Source organism: Emys orbicularis, chromosome 2 (assembly GCF_028017835.1).
Source record: "Emys orbicularis isolate rEmyOrb1 chromosome 2, rEmyOrb1.hap1, whole genome shotgun sequence".
Taxonomy (NCBI): Eukaryota; Metazoa; Chordata; order Testudines; family Emydidae; genus Emys; species Emys orbicularis.
The window spans coordinates 179199090-179225313 of record NC_088684.1 but is presented as its reverse complement, the minus strand read 5'-3'; the positions used below and the strand labels follow the sequence as shown (position 1 = coordinate 179225313).

General features: G+C 46.2%; 1 protein-coding gene across 5 annotated transcripts in view; it reads left to right on the top strand.

Moving 5' to 3' along the window:
- Window positions 1–560: 560 nt before the first annotated feature.
- TGFBR1 (transforming growth factor beta receptor 1) overlaps window positions 561–26224 on the top strand; it is a 72890-nt gene continuing 47226 nt past the window's right edge. For 4 of the 5 annotated variants that reach the window (XM_065399371.1, XM_065399368.1, XM_065399367.1 and 1 more), the window contains exons 1-2: window positions 15055–16739; window positions 18823–19050. In XM_065399371.1, the coding sequence (XP_065255443.1) occupies window positions 16598–16739; window positions 18823–19050 (370 nt within the window). In that variant the 5' untranslated portion in view covers window positions 15055–16597. Of the gene's footprint in view, window positions 602–15054; window positions 16740–18807; window positions 19051–26224 lie in introns of those variants that run through there. The other variant, XM_065399370.1, reaches the window with a different exon arrangement.

Genomic DNA, 26224 nt, shown 5'->3' with positions numbered 1-26224 from the left:
GCAGCCTCCAGCCCTGCTCCACTGCCCAGTACCAGGCCCGGCTTTGGCTCCCTTGGCTCACGCTGAAGGCGGAGCGAGCTCCCTGCCTCGGTCCGTGTGAGCAGGAGGGAGCGACAGGGCAGAGGTGGCTCTATCGCGTCCACACTCCGCCCGAGCGCAAAGCGCCCCAGCCCCCGCACGTGCCCTACGGCCGGGCCCACAGCGGAGGGACAGGCTGGCTGGACCCTTGTCCGCGCGCGCGCCCGCCCAGGGGGAGGGAGACGCTCCCCTGTGTCACTCACCCCGTTTCGCGCTCCCCGCCCCTCCCACTTGGCCTCGCGCCGAGCCGGTTGTATTCTCCAGACTCTTGTTGTTGTTCGGAATGTCTGCAGCTGCCTAGGAGGCGGGGCTAGGGGCGGGGGCGGCCAATCAGAAGGCGCCTGTGTGTCAGCTACATTATATAGTGGCCGCAAGGGCGAGTGAGTCTGAGAAGCGGCGGCGGGGACGACGCGGGGCTGAACCTCGGCGCGAGCGGGCGGCGCCATGGAGCTAACGGCCCCTCCGCGGCCCTGGGCCTTCCTCTGGCTGGCGGCCGCGGCGCTGCTGCTGCCGGGGGCGGCGGGTGAGTAACGGGGCGGGGAGGCGGCTCCGCGGGTCCCCGCCGGCTCCTTTCAACAACATGGCGCAGGGGCCGGTCGGGCGGAGCCCGGAGCTCGCCTGCCTTTGTTGGCCGAGCCCGGCAGCTCTGGGTCCGCGCAGAGCAGCCGCGAGGAGCCCCTGATGCCGTTGAGAAACGGCCGGGCCGGGCCGATCCCATGGCGGGGGTCCGGGGGGGCCCGCAGCGGCTCCTCCCTCCGTTGTCCGGGAGCGGGGTGAAAAGGGCACCGAGCGCGCCGGCGGCCGTCCCCTTCTGGCGGCTGCACCCGCAGTCTTGTAACCCGCTATCTGCGCCCCTGGCCCCGGGGCAGCGCCGCGAGCGCCTCACGTCACGCGCTGCATCCGGTCCTGACCCACCGCCGCGGAAAGGAGCCGCCTGCCCCCAGCGTCTCTGCTCCCGGCCGATGGGGTCTGGCGAGCCCGGGGGTGCTGGACCCGGCTCGGCTGTGACCGCACTGGCAACATTCGCTCTCGTTCCCTACTCGTGATCTGGGGTTTGGGTGGCTGGAGCAGACCCTTTGACCCTGATATAAAGACTTGGGCCAGTTGGATAAAATGTCTTTCCTGAAAACTTCCGCCTCCTTTCCGAGGTATCCCGTCTTTGTAACCGAAACGGGGAAAATCCATTATGTGCTGTAGGCTTATTGTCACAATGTAACTGTTTCAATGTGATTTACAAATGTGGAGAGGGGAGTTAGCATCAGCGGTGGAACTACATGTTGCATGTTCCAGCTAGGGAAGGTAAAAACACTTTTTCTTGAGTCTCCTGAAGTAGAGTCACTTGTTCTAGCTCAGTTAGACATCCGCTTGCAATACGCTGGTATTATGTGCTCATGCACACCAGATATGTGATCAGATCAGATCTGGCTTGGGTGATTGTTTAGGTTAAATACTGTTTAAGTTGCAAATCTGTGCCTTGTACTTAAGCTCCTTATATTTGTTCCCACACGGTACAAAATACGCATTTTATAAATAAGTACAGCATACTAAAATGTTTACCTGGCTCTTTGGGCTCTCTCTCTCTCCCCCAGCAGACTCCTGCGGTAGATCTCATGTCAGAACAATATATGTGAAGGATATTGCAGGAGCTGCTTTGTGATTTTAGGGAACTAAAGACAATAGCAAAATTGTGCCTTGAATTCTCCAAATAGCAAATGTGATATGTTTGGTAGTGGTACTTTGTTTTAACAATGAGATATTTATTAACAGCCATAGACCTGCTTAGTTACATAATCTTCATATACCCGCTTTCTGTAACCCAGCAAATTACAATAATGAACACAAAGGGGTGTGTGTGTGTACGTACGTACATACATACATACATACATATATAAAATCCATATGCATAGTCTTTCTTTTTTTATTTTACTGAGTTACTTCTTAGGCAAAAAAGCAATACTTCTAGTATATTGCATACATTTTGTAACTTTTGTTACACTTTTTTTCTTAAATTGAAACTTGGAAAGCTTCAAGACTTTTTTTCTTTTGCAATCAGTGTTAGGTGGTATGTGACTCTTGAGACCTGCCTTACAGTCTGGGTTTTACCTAAATTGTTTATGGTTTTTCTGCAGAAGATGAGTAACATCTTAAACTTAACCTTGAGCAATAATAGTGTAATTTGTATTCTGCCTAAAGTTGTCTTGCACAATGAGGACAAGTTAATTTGAGGAAAATGAAGGTTTTGTGACATGGAAGCCATGAAGAAAGCATGAAGTTAAATACCTTGTTGCTTCTGGCTTTCTTGGACAGACATAGCAGCTTTTGAGCAACTTAATCTTCTTAACTGTGCCTGTTTCAAGTTTACATTATGTAGAAAATAATTCTATCTGCTAGACAATATTTACAGAAAGACCGACCACTCTGAGCTCTGAACCTTTCCCTGGGCATACAGGCTGATAAGTGCTTAAGTGACAGGCATTCTGTTTCAGCTGAGCCATTAAGTGATCCTGTAGAAAGTGGGATCTTTCTAAGTCACCGTCTTCATTAATGTGTGCTGAATGATCAAGAAAAGATAGTGATAGTAGAAAACATTTGTATGTATGCTTTCTGATCACTTGCAGAGAAGGTACAATTTTCAGAGTTAATCTGCCTATGATGTAATTTTTATGGAGGTCAGCCATAATGACACTCTAGTCCAGGGGCCGGCAACCTTTCAGAAGTGGTGTGCCAAGTCTTCATTTAGTCACTTTAATTTAAGGTTTCGCTTGCCAGTAATACATTTTAAGCCTTTTTAGAAGGTCTCTTTCTATAAGTCTATAATATATAATTAAACTATTGTTGTATGTAAAGTAAATAAGGTTTCAAAATGTTTAAGAAGTTTAATTTAAAATTAAATTAAAATGCAGAGCCTCCCCAGACCGGTGGCCAGGACCTGGGCAGTGTGAGTGCCATTGAAAATCAGCTCGCATGACATAGGTTGCCTACCCCTGCTCTAGTCCTATACAAGTACTAAACCTAAGAATTGAACCCTGTGTCTGTTTTGTACTAGATTTGGTTTTCAAACTTTGGGCTATCACTTAGACTATATCTACACTGCGCACCTTACAGTGGTGTGGCTGTGCGGCTGCAGTAGCCACTGTTTGTCACCCAGAGAGAACTCTCCTAATGACACAATAAAATCACCCCAAATGAGGGGCATTAGCTTCGGCAGCGGGTCTCCCGCTGTTGAAACACTGTCTACACCGGCGCTTTTTGTCAAATGTGTTGTCATTCGGGTGTACTTTTCACATCCCTCAGCAACAGTGCCAATAGAAATATTCCTGTAAAAGAAGTTGTTTTCTAACTGTTTTCTTTTTAGTCTTGCCTAGACTTAATCTAGGAACCACACATAGCAGTTAAGTGAATTATCTTTTTCTTGTTTGAAATAAAACTGGTATAGATGTTTTGTTTTTGTTTTTAAGATGTGATAGCAGAACATATAAATTCATGTTACTAAAACTCTGATCTCTCCCATTAGAGAGCTTATTGGGGATGGGGGGAGAGAACCCATATTAGTGTGGGGAAGCAGATGGAAGAGTATGAGTGTGTGAATTTTTAAATTCATTTTAAATGTTTTTAAAGACACCTTGCTATTGCTTTCTTTCATAGAGGCAATCCAAGAAACATAACAGAACTAAGGGTGTCTGTTTTTAAAGTTTAACTTTCTTCTGGTTCACAAAAACACAGATGAAAACAGAATAATTTTACATGTAAGATATCAAGTTAGAAACAAGACCTCAGATCATTTATTTATCTGGTTTGAACGCTGTCTTGCGAGTAGTTAATTGTGAAGTTGGATGACCCATTTCTTGGCATTGGCACTGCAAAGAAAACCATGTTTCTTCCTCTTTAGTTGGAACCCTCTGAGTGACTTCTTATAACTTGTTAACATTTACAATTAGTGGCTCAGTAAACCAGTTCTATTCTGTACTTATTCTTTAGGAGAAATGCTCTTTCATTGGAAGTTTTGGCTGAGAAAGAAGTATAAAATGGGTCAGATTATGAAAGTTGTCCTGTGTATGATATACCTAGGGCTGTCAATTTAGATATTTTATGACCTTCAGTAAGTCATTTTTCATAAGTTATAAATACCCTGATTTCTATGGGAGCTCTATTTTTATTTATTTATTTATTTATTTATTTATTTATTTATATATATATATATATATATATACATATATATATATATATATATATATATTAATTAAAAAAAAAGGGGGGGGGGACCAATACTTGCCCCAAAGAGTTCACCACTTAAACACTGTTGCAGCTCATATTGGCTGTCGTTATTTGCACATACCTCGTTTTCATCTTGCATATTTTATTTATAAAACTTACTAATTCCCTTCCCTATTCTGCTTTATCTTTTAAAAATTATTGCCCTTGATAACCTTTTTTTCTTCTCCAATTAAGAATTTTTCTTAGTGTAATTTTGCTACATTCTCCTTTCCTTTAGACACCATGGCCGTCTTTCCTTTTCTCCCTCATGTTCTCAATTCCTGGCAAAACTAAAAATCCAGATTAGTGGCCTGGTGCTATCAACTTGGTTTGTGAAGTCCTGCTTCTGTTCTAAGATACTTTTAAAAGCTTGGCCCCAGGAGGAAGCTCTGGAGCTTCCTGTCCCACATGATTAGAGTCCGGGTGCTGAGGCCCCAGTACTACTGCTGCCTGTGGTGTCCATGGTAACTTTTATGCATGTTTTCTTATTTGTAAAATAGAGATAACTACCCTTTTCATAAGGATGGTGAGTCTTGCTGAGTTCGTAGAATGCTTTGAGAGCCTAGGAAGAAGGGCTGACTGCCTTTTTAGACAGGATTTAGGTAGTCAGGTCACCACCCAAAATTCACTTTGAAAGCGGTATCACTTGGTATCACTTGCCTTATGCACTGTACATAGGCATAAAGGGTGGAGCTGCCTCCGACCTCCCCTCCCCCTTGGTTCTTTTCTATTGCCTGTGCAAGTATCTTCTCTATCTCATTATAGATATTATAGTTTGTACCCATTGGTGTAGAGTAGTTAGTTTTGGCTTAGCTGAGGTGTGCGGGGTGTGTGGTGGGTGGTTTTTTTTTTTTTTTTTTTTTTTAATAATGGTTTTTGACATTTCCTCCTGATAATGGTCTTGGTGCTGGAGTTATGCCTCATTCTCTAGGCTTCAGACTCTTGTGGCAAGCCAGAGCCGGTTAGTGACCCACACCCCAGCTGCTTTACATGCTTGGGAGAGCCTCACGATAGGGACAGGTGCAGTTAGCTGTAAAAGGTTAAAGTCCCGATCCAAAAAGAACAGGGCACTTAGACTGAAGTACGGGCTATTGGAATCATGCTCCTTCCTCCATCAGAGTCACACACACACACCCCAGTCTGGGTATGGAGTGTCTTTGTATCCGTCAGCAGTGCTCTTCCTGCTATGGCTGTCCAAGACAGATGGATGGATTTAATTCATGCCAAAGAGGTACTGCATGTCATCTAAGGACTCAGTAGCAGTCCCTCAAGATCGGAGGCTCTACCAAGGACTTGGAGCTGGGCTCAGAAAGGAGGCGCTCCCCAGAATGAGCCTCAAAACAGGAAATCAACTGACTGCAGAGCCCAGGTCAGGCCTGTTGAGATCAGGCACTTTGGGAGTTGCTTCACTGTTGTTGCCTCAGATCCTGGTGCCACAAAATCAGAATGACTTCCCAATGCTTTCTGCTCCTGAGGAGTTTGTGGCTATGAGAGAGTTGTTGTATCTCTTGGTACTGCCTTTCCCTGCAATTCACGATTCTCGCTTGGCACCAGCACTGAAGGTACCAACGCTCACAGCTACCCTCTGCACCATGGGGGACTACTGGATTTGACAATTAGTGTACTGATTAAAATGGTGCTGTCTAGGAAAGCCACAGATGATCTCGCTGGTATCCCCTTTTCCAGAATCTGAGCCTGCTTCTCTGGTATTGATGAGGATAGCACATCCAGGGTCTGAAGGAGTGGATTCTTCAGATTCTGAAGTGTTCATGTGCATGTCAGCCTGGACACATCCAGCAGCCTGTGTGCAGTGCCTGCCCACCCTGATTTCAGCCTCAGCTCCAGCATTGAGCATACCACAACGACCCTTGGTCTGCTCACATTTGGACCAGGGTCATATCAGTGGCCTTTTTGGAAGCTGTTGGGGTTCCCTTCTCAGGTCCTGGACAGAGCTAAAGTGGCATGGCTCCAGCGGGGCCTGAGCTCCTCCCGCTCAGAGCCACGTGGTAAGGGGGCGGGGCTGCAAGCTGCGGCCGAGCAGCGGGAGCTTAGGTCCTGTTGGAGCCACGCCGCTGCAGCGCTGTCCAGGGCTGCTCCTGGACGCGGCGCGCTGAGGCTCTGGGAGAGGGGGGAGGAGGGGGGTAAGTGGCATGGTAAGGGGGCCGGGGCTGGGGGGGGTTGGATAAGGGGCAGGGAGTCCCAGGGATGGATGGGGGGGGGCAGAGGTTCGGGAAGGGGTGGTGGTCAGGGAACGGGGGTTGGATCATGGTCGTTCCGGGGGTCTGTCAGGACTCGGGGGGGTGTGTGTGTGTGGGAATAGGAGTTGGGGGGTTCGTAGGGGGTGGGGTCCTGGGGTGGTGGTGGTGGTGGAGGGGTGTGTCTCGGGGGAGGTCAGGGGACAAGGAGCAGGATGGGTCGGGGATTCTGAGGGGGGCAGTCGGGGGGCAGGAAGTGGGTGGGGGTCGGATAGGGGGCAGGGCCAGGCTGTTTGGGGAGGCACAGCCTTTCCTACCCTAAAGCTCATTAAGCAGTTTGAGGCTTGCAGACAGCTATTTAACACAAAAAGCCAAGCTGTTACCTTTTCCCTTAGGGCTACCATCCCTTTCACTTCTCAAATGCCAAATTATAGTCTACATTTAATTTCAGTGCCATAGGGAGATTCATGTCGGGAGGGTAGCTTCATTTAAAATTAGCCACTTTAGATTAACAGTGATAGTCAAGAGAGCCATGGGGGAGGGATCACATGAGAAGAGCAATATCCTACACCACCTATCTCCTTCCCAACCCTACCAAGGGAGACCCCCATTCCCTGAGGCTCCAGAGGGGTTAATTCAGTGGTTCTCAAACTTTTGTACTGGTGACCCCTTTCACATAGCAAACCTCTGAGTGCGACCCCCCCGCCCCCTTATAAATTTAACACTTATAAATGCTGGAGGCAAAGCAGGGTTTGAGGTGGAGGCTGACAGCTCATGACCCCCTGAGGGGTCCCGACCCCCAGTTTGAGACCCCCTGGGTTAATTTAATTTTAGCAATTTAATTTAATTCACATGCATGTGCTATTTTGAGCATTTCAGTTTTCACAACATAGGCTCATCCCAGATTCTGGAACAAGCTCAAATGCTCAGTTCGTGGAGTATGTACATAAGCTATACTAAAGACAAACCCACAGTAACAGTCTCCAGTTTGTGAGGGACCCCATGGAGCCAGTCTCTAGGAAATAGATAAATTCATGGAGGTTAAGTCCATTAATGGCTATTAGCCAGGATAGGTAAGGAATGGTGTCCCTAGCTTCTGTTTGTCAGAGGGTGGAGACGGATGGCAGGAGAGAGATCACTTGATCATTACCTGTTAGGTTCACTCCCTCCTGGGGAGCTTGGCATTGGCCACTGTCGGGCTGGATGGACCTTTGGTCTGACCCGGTACGGCCATTCTTATGTTCTAACCTAAATGAACCCAAAGTTATGGAGACAGATATGAGTCAAAGAAGCCAGCAGAGTATCAGAAACCTGGAAAAATCTCTGACTGGACGGGCTCAGGCGTTTGGTCACAAGCTGAGGTGGTTCAAAAGTTTTGGATTTTTTTTAAGCAGAATTTTTTTATTGTTTTTTTTAAACAATCAAACACAGCAAGCAGCAACTATTTGGCCACACTCTTCTGAAACCCCATCCATGTTCAGGTTTTGGCAGACTAATTTCAGTTTTTCAATTAAAAAAAAAAAAACAACAACAAATTTTGAAGGAAAGCAGACATTGTCTGATTTTCTTTCTGCTTTTAAAAAACAGGTAGTTCTTCTTTGAGTGATTGTTCATGTCCATTCCAAGCAGGTGTGTGCGCACCGCGTGCACGCCAGCCGGAAGATTTTACTATAGCAGCGTCTGTAGGGTCAGCTCCGGCGCCCCCTGGAGTGGCGCCCTCATGGCGCTGTATATAGGGGCCAGCCGACCCCCCACCCCCTCAGTTCCTTCTTATCGCCGGTGACGGCTATCTGGAACTTCGCTTGCTCTTCAGCAATTGTGGCACTGTTCTGTAGTTCTTGTAAATAGTTAATTAGTTAGTTTGTTGTTTAGTGTTAGCTAGTTAGATTAGTTGGGGGGGGTTGTCCCCACTTTTTCGTCGCCCCGCTGGGGCATGCCCGGGTCCCCAGGGTTCAAACTCTGCCGGGACTGCGGGAAATTTATGCCGAAGAGTGACCCGCACTCTTCGTGCTTAAGGTGCCTCGGAGAGACCCATCAAAGGGATAGGTGCACTATCTGCAGGGCTTTTCACCCCAGGACTCTCAAAGATAGAGAGCAGAGACTTAAAGTCCTCCTAATGGAGGCGGCACTGTGGCCGCAATTGGATCCCGGGCCTTCTGAGCCGGTACCCAGCACTTCATCCTCGGTGCGCAGTGCCCTGGCACCGGAGATAAGTCGTGAGGCCAAGGCCCCGAAACCCCGGCACCGGAGAGAGTTGGCGCATAAGAAACCATCTTCTACAAGACGCCGCTCTCCATCGCCAGTGCCGGTTAAAAAGAACAGGCCGCTGAGGGAACAATCTCCCCACTGGGACTCTAAAGGTCCGGCGCCGTCCACGAGTGTTACAGGACAACTCGCGCTGCAGACCCATCCGGCCATCCCGTTGACTCCCGCCCCGGAGAGGGCAAGGTCGAGTCCGGAAAGGCATAGATCCCCGGACACGATGGAGGAGGTGCGCCTCCCATCGACGCCAGAGGCGTTCAAGGCCGCATCAGACCTCTTGAGCCTCCCGGTGTCGGCGTCACCGCACCAGTGCAGAGAACCTCCGGCTACCGCTCGGCTCCATTACCACTCTAGGGGCAAACCGGCGATGCGCTCTCCACGCCGCGCCACGTTAGCAGCACCGGTACAAGCATCCCGTCCGGCGACAGTGGGTACCGCGCCTCCTATGTTCTCATATTCGGAGACTTCTGACTCAGAGGCGGACTCGTACCGCTCTAACAGATCGAGGAGCAGGCGATCGTCCTCGCGTACGAGTACTCACCCGTACCCACCGCAGTGGCATCAGCATCAGCAACCGCCCCCACAGTGGCCGTTCTGGACGCAATGGGCCTACCATCAGTCAGTGGGTCAGGCGTACGGGCCCCGCTCACGAACCGCTTCTGTTTCCTCAATGTCTGCGGCCCCACCGCTAATGCCACCGCCACCGGCACCGCCGTCTGACAGGAGTGTGCCACAAGGGGACACGGCACCCCCTGGTCAAACAACGGCACCGACGGGGACTTTGCTCCCAACAGCGCAGGCACTGTCCAGCACTCCTCGTCATTCGGTGGCGACCCCGGTACCGGCCGCGGTGCTGCATCTTGAGCCCGCACCGGCCGCGCAGCCTGAGTACCGTGTGCCGCAGGCCCTCACAGAGGGAAACGTGGTAGATGAAGGGCCCCTGCATGGGACATCTTCCTCTTCATCTCCGGACGAGGCAGTAGCGGGAACTTCAGCGGCACCGGCCCTAGAGGACAATAGGATCCTCCAACAGCTCCTTACTTGAGCGGCCCAGAGCCTCTCGATACAGACTGAGCAGATCGAGGTGGACCCAGATCCCGTGATTGACATCCTGGCCCCGTCAGGTCCGTCTAGGGTAGCCCTACCTCTCATAAAGACCATTACGGACACAACCCGCACCTTGTGGCAAACTCCAGCCTCATTGGCCCCTACGGCCAAAAGGACTGAGAGGCGATATTTTGTTCCAACCAAGGGGTATGAACATCTTTATACACACCCCCCACCGGACTCCCTAGTGGTAGATGCGGCCAACCAGAGGGAACGCCAGGGTTTCCAGGGGGCTACTCCTAAAAATAGGCTAAAAAGTTGGACCTGTTCGGGCGCAAGGTATATTCAATGGGGGGCTTGCAGTTGCGCATTGCCAATCAGCAAGCCATAGTGAGCCGGTATGGACACAACACGTGCTCGGCTTTGTCTAGGTTCACAGACCTCCTCCCACAGGACTCACAAACCGAGTTTTCGGCCCTGGTTGAAGAGGGAAGATTGATTACCCGTGCTTCCCTCCAGGCGGCCTTGGACGCGGCCGATTCAGCCTCACACATGTTGGCAACTGGTGTGGTCATGAGGCGTGGGGCCTGGCTTCAAGTTTCCGGCCTCCCTCACGAGGTTGTTCTCAGAAAAGACTGATAAGAGGCTCCATAGCCTAAAGGATTCGCGGACCACCCTCCATTCCTTAGGCCTACACACCCCTGTTACCCAGCGTAGGCAGTTCAGGCCCCGCAGGCCCCTCGACCGTACCAGCCTCAAAATCGAGGGGATGCCTCGCGCAGAAGGCCGAGAACGGGCAGGAGGAGGCAACAACAGCAGCCTTTCGGACAGTCATCTGCCCAACCAAGGCCTACACAGGGGCCTAGACCACCATTTTGATGGCTTGGTCGAGGATGACCTCCCAGTCAGAACCCTGGATCCGTCCAACCTTACCTTTTCGTCACGCCTGTCCCCCTTCTATCGTGCGTGGACCCAGATCACATCGGATGCTTGGGTGCTGCGCACGGTAGAGGAGGGATATTCTATCCAGTTCTCCTCCCTCCCGCCCCACCAGCCCCCCTCCCCGTCCCTCTTCAAGGACCCCTCTCACGAGCAACTTCTACTTCAAGAAGTTCAGCCTCTCCTCGCTTCAGGAGCAGTGGAGGAGGTTCCGCAGGAGCTACGGGGCAAGGGCTTCTACTCTCGATATTTCCTAATTCTGAAAGCGAAAGGGGGCCTCAGACCTATTCTGGACTTGTGGCGTCTCAACAAGTTTGTGAGGAAACTCAAGTTCCGCATGGTCTCCCTGTCCTCCATCATTCCTTCCATGGATCCAGGAGACTGGTATGCCGCCCTCGACTTAAAGGACGCATACTTTCATATCGCGATAATCCCTCAGCACAGGCGTTACCTCAGGTTTCTCGTGGGCAATGCTCATCTTCAGTTTACGGTTCTGCCCTTTGGTCTGTCAGCAGCCCCAAGGGTCTTCACGAAGTGCATGGCAGTCGTGGCAGCCTTCCTGCGCAGACACGGGATCCAGGTATTTCCCTACCTGGACCATTGGCTCATCAAGGGCAGGACCAAGGCACTAGTGGAGGCTCAGGTGGTCTTCATCAGGCAGACCTTCCGCTCACTCGGCCTCTTACTCAACGAGGCCAAGTCCACACTGTCTCCAACTCAAAAAAATCGAATTCATAGGAGCAGTTCTGGACTCGACACAAGCCACGGCATAGCTCCCAGAGGCCAGATTCCGAACTATATCCAACATCATTCTCGGCCTCCAAAGTTACCCTACCACCACAGTAAGAAGCTGCCTCAAATTACTAGGACACATGGCAGCATGTACCTACGTGGTGAGACACGCCAGGCTCAAACTGCGCCCACTCCAATCTTGGTTGGCACAGGTTTATCGGCCAGTCAGGGACTCCCTAGAATCAGTGGTGACGTTACCTCCGCCGGTCTTGGACTCCCTTCAGTGGTGGCTAGACGGGCGGGTGGTCTGCGCGGGAGTTCCTTTCCTGGACCCCGAACCCTCCCTATCCCTGGTAACGGACGGATCGGATCGGGGATGGGGTGCACATCTGGGCCACCTCAGAACGCGAGGTCTTTGGTTGCGGGAGGATCTGTCACTGCACATCAATGTCAGGGAATTGCGAGCGGTACGCCTCGCATGCATAGCATTCAAGTCCCAGCTGGCAGGCATGTGCGTTTCTGTCCTCATAGACAATACTCCAACGATGTTTTATATCAACAAACAGGGTGGTGCTTGCTCCTCTCCCCTTTGCCAGGAGGCCCTCGCATTATGGGACTTTTGCGTACAGAATGTAATTCACCTGACAGCATCCTACCTCCCGGGCACGCACAACGCGCTCGCGGATGCCCTCAGCCGCTCGTTCCAGGGCCTCAAGTGGTCTATCCGCTGGGATATAGTTCTCTCAATTTTCCGACTCTGGGGTCATCCCCAGGTGGACTTGTTTGCCTCCAACGAGAACAGGAAGTGTCGTCAATTCTGCTCCCTCATGGGACGCAGTCAGGGGTTCCTATCAGACGCTTTTCTCCTTTCTTGGGCAGACGGGCTTTTTTACGCCTTTCCCCCGATTCCCTTGATTCACAGGGTAATCCTCAAGGCCCGCAGGGATCACGCTCGACTCATCCTGATAGCGCCTGCGTGTCTGCGACAGCACTGGTAAACGTCTCTCCTACACATGTCTACGAGGGTTCCACTCAGGTTGCCCCAACTACCGGACTTGATCACGCAGGATCGCGGTCGCCTCCTTCACCCGAACCTGGAGTCGCTCCACCTTACAGCTTGGATGCTCCATGGCTAAACCCAGTGGAGTTACGATGCTCTCATCAGGTCAGACAAGTCCTGTTGGGCAGCAGGAAGCCCTCAACAAGGACCACGTACTTGGCCAAGTGGAAGCGCTTCTCCCTCTGGGCTACACAATGGGGTCAGGCCCCCTTGCTCGCCCCGGTCCCTCTCATATTGGACTATTTACTACATCTGAGACATCTGGGACTAACTCTCTCGTCGGTTCGAGTACATCTTGCTGCAATCTCCGCGTTCCACCCTGGAGACAGGGGGACCTCGGTGTTTGCGAACCCACTCGTTGGACGATTCCTTAAGGGCCTTGACAGATTGTTCCCGCACATCCGTCAACCTGTCCCTGCTTGGGACCTCAATTTGGTCCTGTGTGTCCTCACGGGGGGCCCCCATTCGAGCCGCTGGCTTCATGCTCGCTGTTATACCTCTCATATAAGATCGTGTTCTTGGTGGCTATCACATCAGCCCGGAGAGTATCGGAACTCAGAGCTCTAACATCTGAACCTCCATACACCGTCGTCCACAAGGACAAGGTCCAACTCAGGCCGCACCCAGCGTTCCTGCCTAAGGTGGTTTCCACATTTCACATGGGTCGACATTTTTCTCCCTGTGTTTTTTATCCCAAACCGCACTCCTCGGTATGGGGAGCGCAGGCTGCATTCTCTGGACGTTGGCAGGGCTCTCGCGTTCTATATCGAAAGGACGAGATCCTTCAGGAAGTCGACCCAACTTTTCGTCGCCGTGGCCGACAGTAGGAAAGGGCTCCCGGTCACATCACAGCGCATCTCGGCTTGGATCAGAACCTGCATCCAGGAGTGCTACAGTCGGGCCAATATACCAGCCCCGCCTATCACGGCCCACTCCACAAGAGCGCAGGCCTCTTCAGCCGCGTTCCTGGCCCACGTCCCGACGCAGGAAATTTGTAGAGCGGCCACCTGGTCCTCAATCCACACCTTTACGGCGCACTACGCCATCACGCACCAAGCCAGAGAGGATGCTGCATTTGGCCGTGCAGTCTTCCAGTCTGCAGTGACCTCCGACCCCACCACCTAGACTTGGGCTTGTGAGTCACCTGCTTGGAATGGACATGAACAATCACTCGAAGAAGAAGAAACCGTTACTCACCTTCTCGTAACGGTTGTTCTTCGAGATGTGTTGTTTATGTCCATTCCAATACCCACCCTCCTACCCCTCTGTCGGAGTATCGTCAAGAAGGAACTGAGGGGGGTCGGCTGGCCCCTATATACAGCGCCATGAGGGCACCACTCCAGGGGGTGCCGGAGCCGACCCTATGGACGCTGCTATAGTAAAATCTTCCGGCTGGCGTGCACGCGGCGCGCACACATCTGCTTGGAATGGACATGAACAACACATCTCGAAGAACAACCGTTACAAGAAGGTGAATAACGATTTCTTTTCGATCCAAAAAAAAGTTTTGACGGAAAATTTGTCCAACCCTTTTAATGAGCTTCCGTGCCTTTTAGCACTAGCTGATGCTGAGGATGCCGAGATGCGGAAGGCTTTTAAATGTTTATTTTTTCCCAGGGCTGCCCGGGGGGGGTGAGGCAAGTGGGGCAATTTCCCCTGGGCCCCGCAGGGGCCCCCACGAGAATACAGTATTGCAACTTTTTTTATGTAAGGGGCCCCTGAAATTGCTTTGCCCCAGGCCCCCTGAATCCTCTGGGCGGCCCTGTTTCTCAATCTGAACAGAGTTCTTGCCATACTGTAAGCCTTCCCTTGGATTGACCTGCAGGGCTAACCCCCATGGATTTCAGGGCATCCTCAGATTCCCCTCTTTCCTACCATAGGGCCTCCCTTTTCCATGGCTGCACATGAGACTCCCTTTAAAGCGGGATTCCCTACCTTGGAAGAAGTTTGGTGGAAAAGATAATGCCCAGACTCTGTATTACCATTCCTTTAAAATCTCTAGGGCTTGGGGGAGGGAGAGGCAGGGAGAGAAGGGAACACTGCTCCATCTAATTCTCCTTTCATCTCCCCCTACCACCCAAAGTTCTTTGTGCTGTTCAGGGGAAGATGGGAACACTGCCATGGAAGCATCCAGCAATCCCTCCATGTAGGTGGGATGAGATCCATGGGCAGAGGATCAGATTGGGTCCTTAGTTATTCTCATCTTGAATGATCAATTCCTCCAGTCCCGTAATTTTTAATACATTTACTTTAATTCTTTCATACTTTACACTTCAGAACTAAACATTGTGAGTGTACCATTTGAAGAGAAGTGAGGAATACACGGCTACCTCGATATAACACAAATTCGGATATAACGCGGTAAAGCAGTGCTCCGGGGGGATGGGGCTGCGCACTCGGGTGGATCAAAGCAAGATCAATATAACGCGGTTTTACCTATAACACGGTAAGATTTTTTTTTTTTTTTTTTTTTTTTTTTTTTTTTTGGCTCCCGAGGACAGCGTTCTATCGAGGTAGAGGTGTACTTCAAGGCACAGTGCTTCAGTTTTTTCTAGTTGTCTATCACCTCTGGTTATCCCTGCTCTTCATTACTACTTGGTGTGTCTTCTACCCTTTGGATTTTGTCCATGAATGTTTTAAGCTTTCACTTGTACTAACTGATGTAATTGAGACAACTGCATGTTTCATTAAAGGTGTGCTCGCAAGCAAAGATCCTTTGTTTTTGTCCTTCACTGTGTCTTTTTATACAGATGGCATCAAACTTAAACTTTTTTACTTTTGAAATAGTAATTCCTCACGGACCTCTTTTTGCTGGAGTTCCTTGGCAAGATCCTGGGAGGACCTAAAGAGAAATGTTATCCGAGGCACAAACTTGAACCTGTAGCGTGCATGCGCGCTCACTCGGGCACGCTCTCTCTCTCATGCGCTCCCAAGAAATAGATGGGAGAGGGATGTTGATACTGAATTCTCCTTTAGCTGGCTGTCTTTTGGTCAATAGCACTTTTTTCCCTTTATAGCCCTTCTATGCATAAACATAGTAGGCTTCCTTCTGAAGGCTCTTGAAAATTTCACAGCCCTGAGTGCCCTAGTTATGCCAACCTAACCCCAGGTGTGTACATATGCTTCAGTCGAACTATCTACCACTACATGGGGGGGGAAAGGGCTTTTGTCTACACTACTGGTGCTATAGTAGCATAACTATAGCACTATAGGTGTGCCGTTGTAGTGCCTGTACTCTAGATATGGAAGTTTCCTTCTGTAGCCTCACAGCGAGGACCCAATCTAACTCCCATTAAAGTCAAAAGGAGTGATCCCATTGAGTTAAATGGGAATTGGATAAAGCCTTTATATGCTCCCCACCCAAGGGCTAAAGTTCTTTAAACTGTTGGGAAATACAGTGTTGCTTTAATGCATGACATGTGGCTAACATTGCGTGGTGGATCTTCCATACTAATGATGTGCTTTTGTTTCCATTGAAACAAATGCAAAACTCCTGTTGACTTCAGAAGCAACAGGATTGGGTTCTTAATGCTTTAGGTGATGCATTGTTGTAGTACACGTTACAGTAAACTTCAAAATAGTTCACCTTTCTATTTTTTTAGTAAACTTCCAACACCCATGACCTGAATGTATCTGTGGTGTGGTTATTTTGTTTGGGGTGTGTGTGTGTGTGTGTGTGTGGAGATTGTTCATCTATACATAGTCAAAGTTGAAGCAAGCTTCCTGTTTTAATCCTCTTTCCCGCTCCCTTATTTTGTTAGCCTATTAAGAGGCATCATATTTGAATTTTGTGTTATGATGCAGTACATAGCTTCGAAAAGTGGCATCGAGGAAAATGTTTCTGCCACTTAGTATTTGACAGTTTCATAGTTCTAACGTTGCTTAACATAACTATTGCAACCTCTTTTCTTTTAATACAGCATTACAGTGTTTTTGCCATCTTTGTACAAAAGACAACTTTACATGCGTGACGGATGGGCTCTGCTTTGCCTCAGTAACACGGGCTCAAGACCGAGTCATACACAATAGTATGTGCATAGCAGAAGTTGATCTGATTCCACGAGACAGGCCATTTGTTTGTGCCCTCTCATCAAAGAATGGAGTTGTTACTAGGCCTTACTGCTGTGTCACAGACTACTGCAATAAAGGAGAACTTCAAATTCCAACGCCAGGTAAAGGTTTTTGGTTTTTAAAGTAATTCCCCAACAAAATCAATGAAGCTCATTATAAAGGTTAAGGAAACTAAACTGAGTACAAGTAAACATGAGGGAGGGAAAACAATAACAGAAATGTGGAAATGGCAGAAGTGCTAAATGACTTTTTGTTTATCACCAAAAAGGTTAGTAGCAATTGAATGTCTAACATAGTGAAAATGAGGTAGGATCAGAGGCTGAAATAGGGGAAAAAACAAGTTAAAAATTACTTAGACAAGTTAAATGTCTTAAAGTTACCAGGGCCTAATGAAATGCACCCTAGAATGTTGAAGGAGCTGACTGAGGAGATATCTGAGCCACTAGCGATTTATCTTTGAAAAGTCATGGAAGACGGGAGAGATTCCAGAGGACTGAAAAAGAGAAAATACAGTGCCCATCTATAAAAAGGGAAATAAGGACAACTGGGGAGTTACAGACCAGTCAGCTTAACTTCAGTACCTGGAAGATAATGGAGCAATCAATTTGCAAACACCTAGAAGATAAGGTGATAAGTAACAGCATGGATTTGTCAAGAACAAATGGTGTCAAACCAACCTGATAGCTTTTTTTTGACAGGGGTAACAAGCCTTGTGGATGGGGAAGGGAAGTGGTAGATGTGAGATCTCTTGACTTTAGTAAGGCTCTGGTATGACCTTCTCATAACAAAGTAGGAAAATACGATCTAGATGGAGTTACTATAAGGTGGGTGCTTAACTGGTTTGAAAAATGTTCCCAGAGAGTAATCATCAGTGGTTCAGAGTTTAGCTGGAAGGGCATATCAAGTGGGGTCCCGCAGAGATCAGTTCTGGGTCTCATTCTGTTCAATATCTTCCTCAATTAGAGTACACTTATAAAGTTTATAGATGATACCAAGCTGGGAGAGGTTGCAAGTGCTTTGGAGGATAAGATTAAAATTCAAAATGATCTGGAGAAATTGTCTGAAGTAAATAGAATGAAATTTAATAGGTGCAAATGCAAAGTACTTCACTTAGGAATGAATAATCAATTGCGCGTACACACAAAATGGGAAATGACTGCCTAAGGAGGAGTACTGCAGAAAGGATCTGGGGGATCATAGTGGATCACAAACTAAATGAATCAACAGTGTAACGCTGTTGCAAAAAAAGCAAACATCGTTCTGGGATGTAGTAGCAGGAGTGTTGTAAGCAAGACATGAGAAGTAATGCTTCCGCTCTACTCCACGCTGATTAGGCCTCAACTGGAGTATTGTGTCCAGTTCTGGGCACCCTATTTCATTAAAGATGTGGCCAAATTGGAGGAAGTCCAGAGAAAAGCAATACAAATGATTAAAGGTCTAGAAAATATGACCAATGTGGGAAGATTTGGGGGAGGGGGGGAAATGGGTTTGTTTAGTCTGGAGAAGAAAAGACTGAGAGGGGACATAAAAGATTGTTAAAAAGGAGGAGAGAGAAAAATTGTTCTCCTTAACCTCTGAGGATAGGACAAGAAGCAATGGGCTTAAATTGCTGAAAGGGTGGTTTAGTTAAGCACTGGAATAGAATAACTTACCTAGGAAGGTGGAGATTTTTAAGAGCTGTCAGGGATGGTCTAGATAATACTTCAGTCCTGCTGTGAGTACAAGGGGCTGGACTAGATGACCTCTTAAGGTCCCTTCCAGAACTACGATTCTGATTCTATGAGGGCAGACCAGAGCATCCACCACACTTCCTAAATATTATTTTGAAGGTGTAGATCAAGAAATAAACCACTAAGTATAGAAGTACTTAAGTCTCTTGTATCATCATGCTTCATGGCTTGCATCAAATGTGTGTATAAATCTTTCTAACTGCCCTGTACTTCAATGTATGTAGCTTCAGTCTCCATAATATATACCAATGACTCTCAAAGAGCTGAGTTAACTCAGTGTTGTTTTACTGAAACAAAATGCATTAAAAGAATTCTTCAAAGACCATTATCCGATGCAATATACTGCCACAAATACTAAAAAATGAATCCTTTGTTTAAAAACATATTTGCTGTTACAAAATAGTAACATTACTTTTCTTTCTTTTACCTCCATTTTTAGTCCCTACTTCCGGAGAATCCTCTTCTAATCTGGGACCTGTGGAATTGGCAGCTATCATTGCTGGACCAGTCTGTTTTGTTTGCATTTCACTAATGTTGATTCTGTATATCTGCCATAATCGTACTGTCATTCATCATCGTGTACCAAGTGAAGAAGATCCCTCATTGGATCGCCCTTTTATATCAGAAGGAACTACTTTAAAAGATTTAATTTATGATATGACTACTTCTGGCTCTGGGTCAGGTAATTTATTTCAAATACTTGTAAATCTGTTGATGAAAGTCTTGCTTCATGTGACTCAGGCTTGGTCTAAACTTAACCTAGATCAACCTAGCTATGTCTCTCATCTGTGAAAAAATTTGCACCTTGAGCACTGTAGTTAGGTTGACCTAACTCCCAGTGCAGATGCTACAAGATGGATGGAAAAATTATTTGGTCAATCTAGCTACTGCCTCTCGGAGAGGTGAGTTAACTATATCTGTGGGGGGGCGGGGGGGTGAGAGAGGAGGAGACCCCTTCAGTTAATATAGGAAGTGTCTATACTATGGTGTTATAATAATGCAGCTGTAGCTATGCCGCTTAACAGCTGTAGTGTAGATATGGCCTAAATCTTTAAACTCTAGTAAAATCTGTAGTTGAAAACTTTCAAATGTGATATATGAATATCTATATGAGAAATGAGTAAGAGAGGTCACTTTTTTACAGGTTTGCATATGAGTTAATTTGGAATAAATCTTCCATAATTACTTTTAGTGTTTCATATGATTAAGGGTTAATATTTTTTAACTTTTTGCTAGGGGAAGGCGCTAGATGAGTTAGTGATGTTGTTATGTCTGAATCTCCTGATCAATTTTTCATTTGACTCAGCATTCAGAAACATTACCAAATAACATCAAGGCAGAGAACATCTTTATTAGAAAATAGATTGCACTTCTGAATTCTGATGGTGTAAATAGCAACACAACTAAATTTTAAAAATGATTGTTTGATCAGTTGTTGCTGTGAGAGCACATTCTCAGGAGCACTGTCTCTCCAGTACCACTTAATATATTTTAGAGAACTTGCTACTTGTGAAAGGTGGTGTGTTGACAATCCTGGGAATGTCTCTTTATGTATAGAATAGGTTTGGCATGGAGGGCAATAATGCAGAATTTCTACCCAAGCACTTATCAATGTCTCTGCTCCGACTTGAAGGAAGATCATTTCTAGGGGATGAGAGTCGTGGTCTATAGGCTCATTTAGTCTTAGCCTCTCTAACCTCACAGGCAATCCTGTTGGGGTGATGTCTTTATGATATGGATCACTTTTTCCATTTGTACTTCTAGAAGAATAAGGTACCTGATGATATTGGAACTCACCTGAGCCTTCTGTTGCATTAAATATATTTAACTGTTTTGTTGGTGGAAACAACTGTACTCTAATTCCTTCTATAAATTGATCAGAAATACACTGAACTTTTAAAACAAACGTACCACTCTTGTGTAGAAGTGTTTCTCAAGATAACATTTCAAAATAAAAATTCTGTGCTAATCTGCTACTGAGAATTTTTTTTAAAAAAAATCACGAGTTCAAATTTCAGCCAGGTCAGTAGGGAAAAAAATTATTCGTATCCAGTATCTGTATGAAATGAGTCTGCTCTATTTCAATATAGTTCAAATAAGCAGGTGACATCTCAGTACCTTTTTGGCAGCTCCAGCAGGGGAGGCCAGTGTTTGACTGTGAGCATGGAGACTGAATTACCCTTTAATCCTCAGAGGTGCTATGCTCATGTAAGGGTTGAGGCTTCTCATCTAGGTAAAAAGGAAGTAGGATTTGCTCTTCATGTTGAAATGACTTCCAAAACTTGAAATTCTGAAGTTATTGAAAACTGTACTGACTGTCAAGTTAAATGTTTGAAAGTTTACAGAGTGTTATGTGCTTCATGGCATATATAACTCATTTCTCTTTTGTTTTCAAATGAGTCTGGGAAGAGCCACTATGTTCCTACACAAAGTTCTGTATTCCACTCTTGGCACTCCAGCAGCAGTTAATGAATGAATGCTATTTCCAAAACTGTGCTTATTCAAAAACATAGGATCACATCTTGGTCTCAATATCTATGTAAATGATACTTAAAATGTGTTGAATTCCTTTTAGTGTGTGTGTGCGCGCGCACACACAGCGGTGTCTGCTAAATGAAAAAGGACAGTATCAGTAAAGAATCATTTTTCATCTTTGTTAGCAGGGATATACAGAGAATGGAAACTAATTGAAAGCTAGAACTACTACTTTTAATGTAAAATTATTTTAATTGATTAGAAGTTGATTTGATATATCCATGCTCTTTGAAGGTGCCATGTTTAATAATCTATTAAGATTTGCAAGTGTGCCTGTGTATTGTTTGAGGGTGAATTGATGAGTGGAGCAAGAATAGATGTTTCTGGAAATTTACAGATTCCTTCTACGTCACTCCATATCTGAAGAAGCATCTTTTTGGATATGCTCACCTGTATGACTACTGGTTGAGCTGCAGGGGAGCCCTAGTGTAGCACAGACTTTGGGAGTATTTTTTAATTGCAACATCAAAACCCAGATGTTTTTCTCTGATGTTATCATAAAAAGGCTACAATTACGGGCAAACAGCACATCATCTTTGGGACTGTAGTGCATATCTCTATCAAATTCTGCTAGCTCATTTGGATTTTAACTTTACAAAGTTTGCTTGGACTAGGTCACTTAAATCTTTTCTTATGCTTAATTCTCATAATAGTTTAAAATACAAGTCATGGTATAATTGCAAATAGACTGTGTGTGTGTACGTGCGTAAAATAAGATATTAAAACACATTCATTTTGACCTTACCCATAAATGTCCAAGTTAGTTTGGTCAAGATGGCTGTCCAAAAAAAAAAAAAAAAAAAAAAATCCCAAACCCTACATCAGTTTGGGTATTTCTGAGTTTGTTTTAAACTTATTATCTTCTGGAATCTGTGGGCTGAGAAGAACAAAAACTTGTGGAGAGAACCATAAAGATTTTTTTTTCAATCTCTTGGTCCGTGGTATCAATGTTTAATATGTTGGCTTTCTATAATTCCAGTTGCTTTGACTGGGCTATCCCTCCCTCTGTTCTTCTCCTGTTTGCTACTTCCCCACAGCTCTCTCTGGATTGGCAGAGAGTCACTCCATGAAGGCCAATTTTATTTTGACTGTTAATTGGTCTTCCCATAGAGTGACTGTCTACTGATCTGGAACAGCCCTCCAATTTTTCTTCTGCCTCACTTACCTTTTTGGGTCTTTTTTCCATGTTGAAAATATTCACATGGATTTCTGGTGCCAAACTTAACCCTTGAAAGACCAGGGACTGGTGCCAGGAGAGAGACTTTAATTTGCTTTTGGGAACAAGAATATACATGAGAACTGCTCAGTGGCTCCCAGATTTGCATATGGCTCCTCTGGTTTCATCCATAAGAACACAGAATTGCCATGCTGAGTCAGACCACTAGAGCATCTAGTCTACTATCATGAATGAGCAATGGCCAATAACAGATGGGTGAGGAAGGGGCAAACAAGTCTCCTATTTACAATTATGGAGTAACTCTCTAACAGGGAAAGCTTCCTGGTAACCCCCAACTCTGGGTGCTTTATGCCCTAAGTATGAGACTATACCATTGTAGAATCCCTTAACTTATGTGACTGGATGTTCTCATTGTCCATATACTTTTGTAATCCTCTCGACTTTTACTAGGCCATTGGCATCTTGTGATAATGTTGTGGTAATGAGTTCCACTCTTTACGTGTTTAAACTTGTTGTGGTGTTCTTGCATTTTGAGAATGGTAACAGGCACACCCAGATTTCCGTCTTTTTACTGGTCATACTTTTTTTTTTTTTTTTTTTTTTAATGCCACTATCCTGTCCCATTATCCTGCCTTTGAGCCTGTTTAGTTTAATCTGACCAGTTGAACTGTATTTATGGCCCCCATTATCCAGTATTTGAGTGCCTCACAATCTCAAATATACAGTTATGTTGGTTTAAACATTGAAGCTGGTGGGCATAATCACCCCCATTCACGATAAATGTAAGAAACAATCAAACTCCTTTATAGTAGGAGCCACGGCTCAAAACAGAGGCCATGCAGGAATGGTCAGAAGTCAAGCTATTTGGGTGGTGGGGTTTTGCTGAGGATTCATTTTTATTGCAGGTGTGTGTGTATCAGAGAAACACCACAAGCACCGGGGGGGAAGCAGAGAAGCCCTGGTAGTGAGACCCTGACAAAGTAGAGTATTTTGGGGGGGGGGGGGGGTAGTAAAGTGCTGGCAGAAAAGAGGCTTGGAACTGTGAGCAAAGAAACTGTCTCCTTCTCTTTGATTCTTGTTGTGTTTAGGGAAAAGGGATAATGCAATCTTGTTTATTTACAAAGAAATACCTGGTTCCATCAATTTCTCCTCCTAATAGAAAAAATGTACAAGATTCCCAAAACTGGCTAAGCATTCAGTTTAAAAGGGGTCACACTGATGCAGGATTGGGATCCAGTTTCCCAGGAGAGAAACTGCGAGCTGATATCCCTGTTGAACCAAAATGGAACAAATAATGGCAGTGGTAGCAGAAATCAGATGGCCAAAAGGAAGTTAAACATGAACTGGAAACTTAACCCTCCTCCTCTCTTCCCCCCCCCCCCCAAAAAAAAAAAGGCTGGACACTTTGCCAAAGGAGTTAAAGGAGTATGTGGCAATTTTCCAAAAGAGCTGAGAGAGAACTTGCAGGTAGAGATGGAAATCTGGAGCAACAGCTACTGGGTCTGGACAGACTGCAGAAGTCCAAGCCATCTTCAATTCTCCTAGTCTGGAATGGCAAATTGGATTGAGATTACCGAAAGGTTTTCCATGAAATGCAGGAGGCCAGGAAAGCTTTGGCCAACTTGGAACTTACTACCAGATGAGCTGCAGCCAGGACTTAAGGAGCTATGAAATAAGTGTCACAGATCGCAGTGGAAGGCAGCTACCTAGATGTGGAATTGGGCCAGCCAGAAGATTTTGGTAAATAAGGCTGGATATCTTCATACATTTTCTACCTTGTTTGTAAGCCACAGATGCTGGTGGGCTCAGGAGAGGAGAAGATGATGTAAAATAGTGCAAAATCCCCATTATTTGAATTGAAACGAGTTTTGATGTAAAAACTCCCTGGGAGGCTTTTTGCCTCAGTTCAACATCATAGCTCAAACAAGTGGCTGGGAGAGCTAACAGAAAGGGAGGTTTCTAGCAGCCAGCTCCAATGGTGCTGCAGAACTTCTCTCAGAAAAGAGGCTGAGTTACCCAGTTCTAGTACTAACCCTTGATATGCAGTTTGGAGCCAGCCATCAATCTGAAATGGCCAGTTCAAAGCTAAGAGCTAGAAGAAGAGGGAAAAGCGGCGACTCCTGAACTGGCAGAGGACCCACAGAAGCTTGTGTTCCTGTCATATCCAGGCAATGAGGACTTCCAGGATCAGCTTATAGATGCTCAGCTGGAGTTGGACTTGTAGATAAAGATAAGTGAAAGGAGGCCAGAATCATTTCACAGCTGTGGCATTTTCCATGGAACTCAAATCTCTTTCCTTGCAGCAGTGTACCAGAAGAGGAAGCAGCCACTAGTGAGGAAGATGGAAACTAATTGCCAGGAGCCTAGTAAGTACTGCTCTCTACTCTGTCTGACTGAAAAGGAGATTCTAATTTTTGGTTCATGGCATTTTTGAACAATTATGAAAAAGTGATAAATTTGGTGTGAAAAACAAGGGAAATTGACAATAATGCAAGACTTAAAGGAGACTGTTTAGATAAATGTGGGGGGATGGCCGAGGGGAGTTAGTGTGAAAGACTTTGGCCATAAAAAAATTGTTGTAAATAGAAGCTGGGCAGACGTTCACCAGTGAAAGCTTCTCACCTAGTTTGCAAGATAGGGAATATCAAGAGGGAGGTACAAGGATCAGCCTCAGATCTTCTTTAGTTCTAGGCAGTTTAACAACAACAATAATGGGAGTTTGGCTATCAGTATGTAATAGAATCAGTGAAATGCACTGGGATAGTGGTCTAGTCTAACAAGTTATTAGACCATACTCACTAAAAAGCCTAGGAAATGGATCAAAACCACCACCAAATTGGTCTCTGCCAAAGGCAGTGACTGGGGAATGTGCAGAGGTCCAAAGATGGGAGGGGGAAGGGCAGGGAGTGGGATTGGGTTTAAAAATTTGAAGCCTCTGTAGTTAAGATAATGGATGAGCTAATAATCTGTGTGCATTTCAATGACTAGTAGATGCCAGGAAAAGTCTTGAAAATCCAATCTATGGAAATTCCCTTTACGGATGCGATCCAGGTGAAGCAAATAATTTGTAGCCAATTGGCTTGCAGTGAACAAATTGTCCTGCTTCCAGGGACAGAAACCATGACCAACTACCTGATGTGGTAGCTTTGTTTTTGAGACCCAGATTTTCAGGGAAATCTTAGCAGCTGAAGTACTTGTGGGTGTAAAGTATGGATCCTCCACTACTCGCTGAATGGCTTCTGACAAAGCTGCAAATAGTGAAAAAGGAGCTATGGTTACAAAACATGAACCAGTGGCTGTAGTAACTGCTGGCATGGAAGAAAACTATACAGGTCTGTCGAATCTTGGGTGCATTTAACATGTGCGATTTCAGCTTTATGCAGTTGGCAAAAACAAACAAAAAAAACCCAAAAAAGAGAAAAATAACAATTTAAATACTGTTTCTGTAGTGCGGGTGATTCCACCCGCCATTACACTCAATGTAATTTTGACTATAAGCGATTTTCACTTTAGGCGCTGACTGCGGAACGTAACCCCAGCGTAAGATGAGACAGACCTGTAAAATGGAAAGGAATAAAATTGAGCTCTCAGGATTATTTTTGGATTAGTTATTGCACAGTGCTGCACGTTTAAATGAGGAGCAACAGAACAGTCTTAAGATTTTCTGTTTAGGAATCAGGACTTGTTCTCCCAATCCAACAATGAGGCTGTAATGCACTGGTCCAGCACCAGATTGATACTGGATGAAACCACATAATTTTATCAATGGCAAAGGGGGAAGAGGCATTACAGGCCACTTAAGAAATATATCAGGAAGGCATAATTGAGCCTTCACCCAGGCCTTGGGCCTCACTCATTGTTCTAGTTAAGGAAAAAAAGCACCAGATTAAGTAGGCAATAGAAAACTAAATGAAGTCACTTTAAAGGATTCTTATCCATCCACTCATGAACAGATGATACCCTGATGCTGTAGCATGTTCAATTTGTTTTTTCCACACTGGATCTTAAAAGTATGTATTGGCAAGTGCAAATGGATCCAAAAGTCAGAGGAGAAAACTGCTTTCACAGCAGGACAAGGCCTGTGGCAGTATAAAGTTGTGGGTTTCACCTTAAGTAATACTCCTGCCACATTTGAGAGGGTATT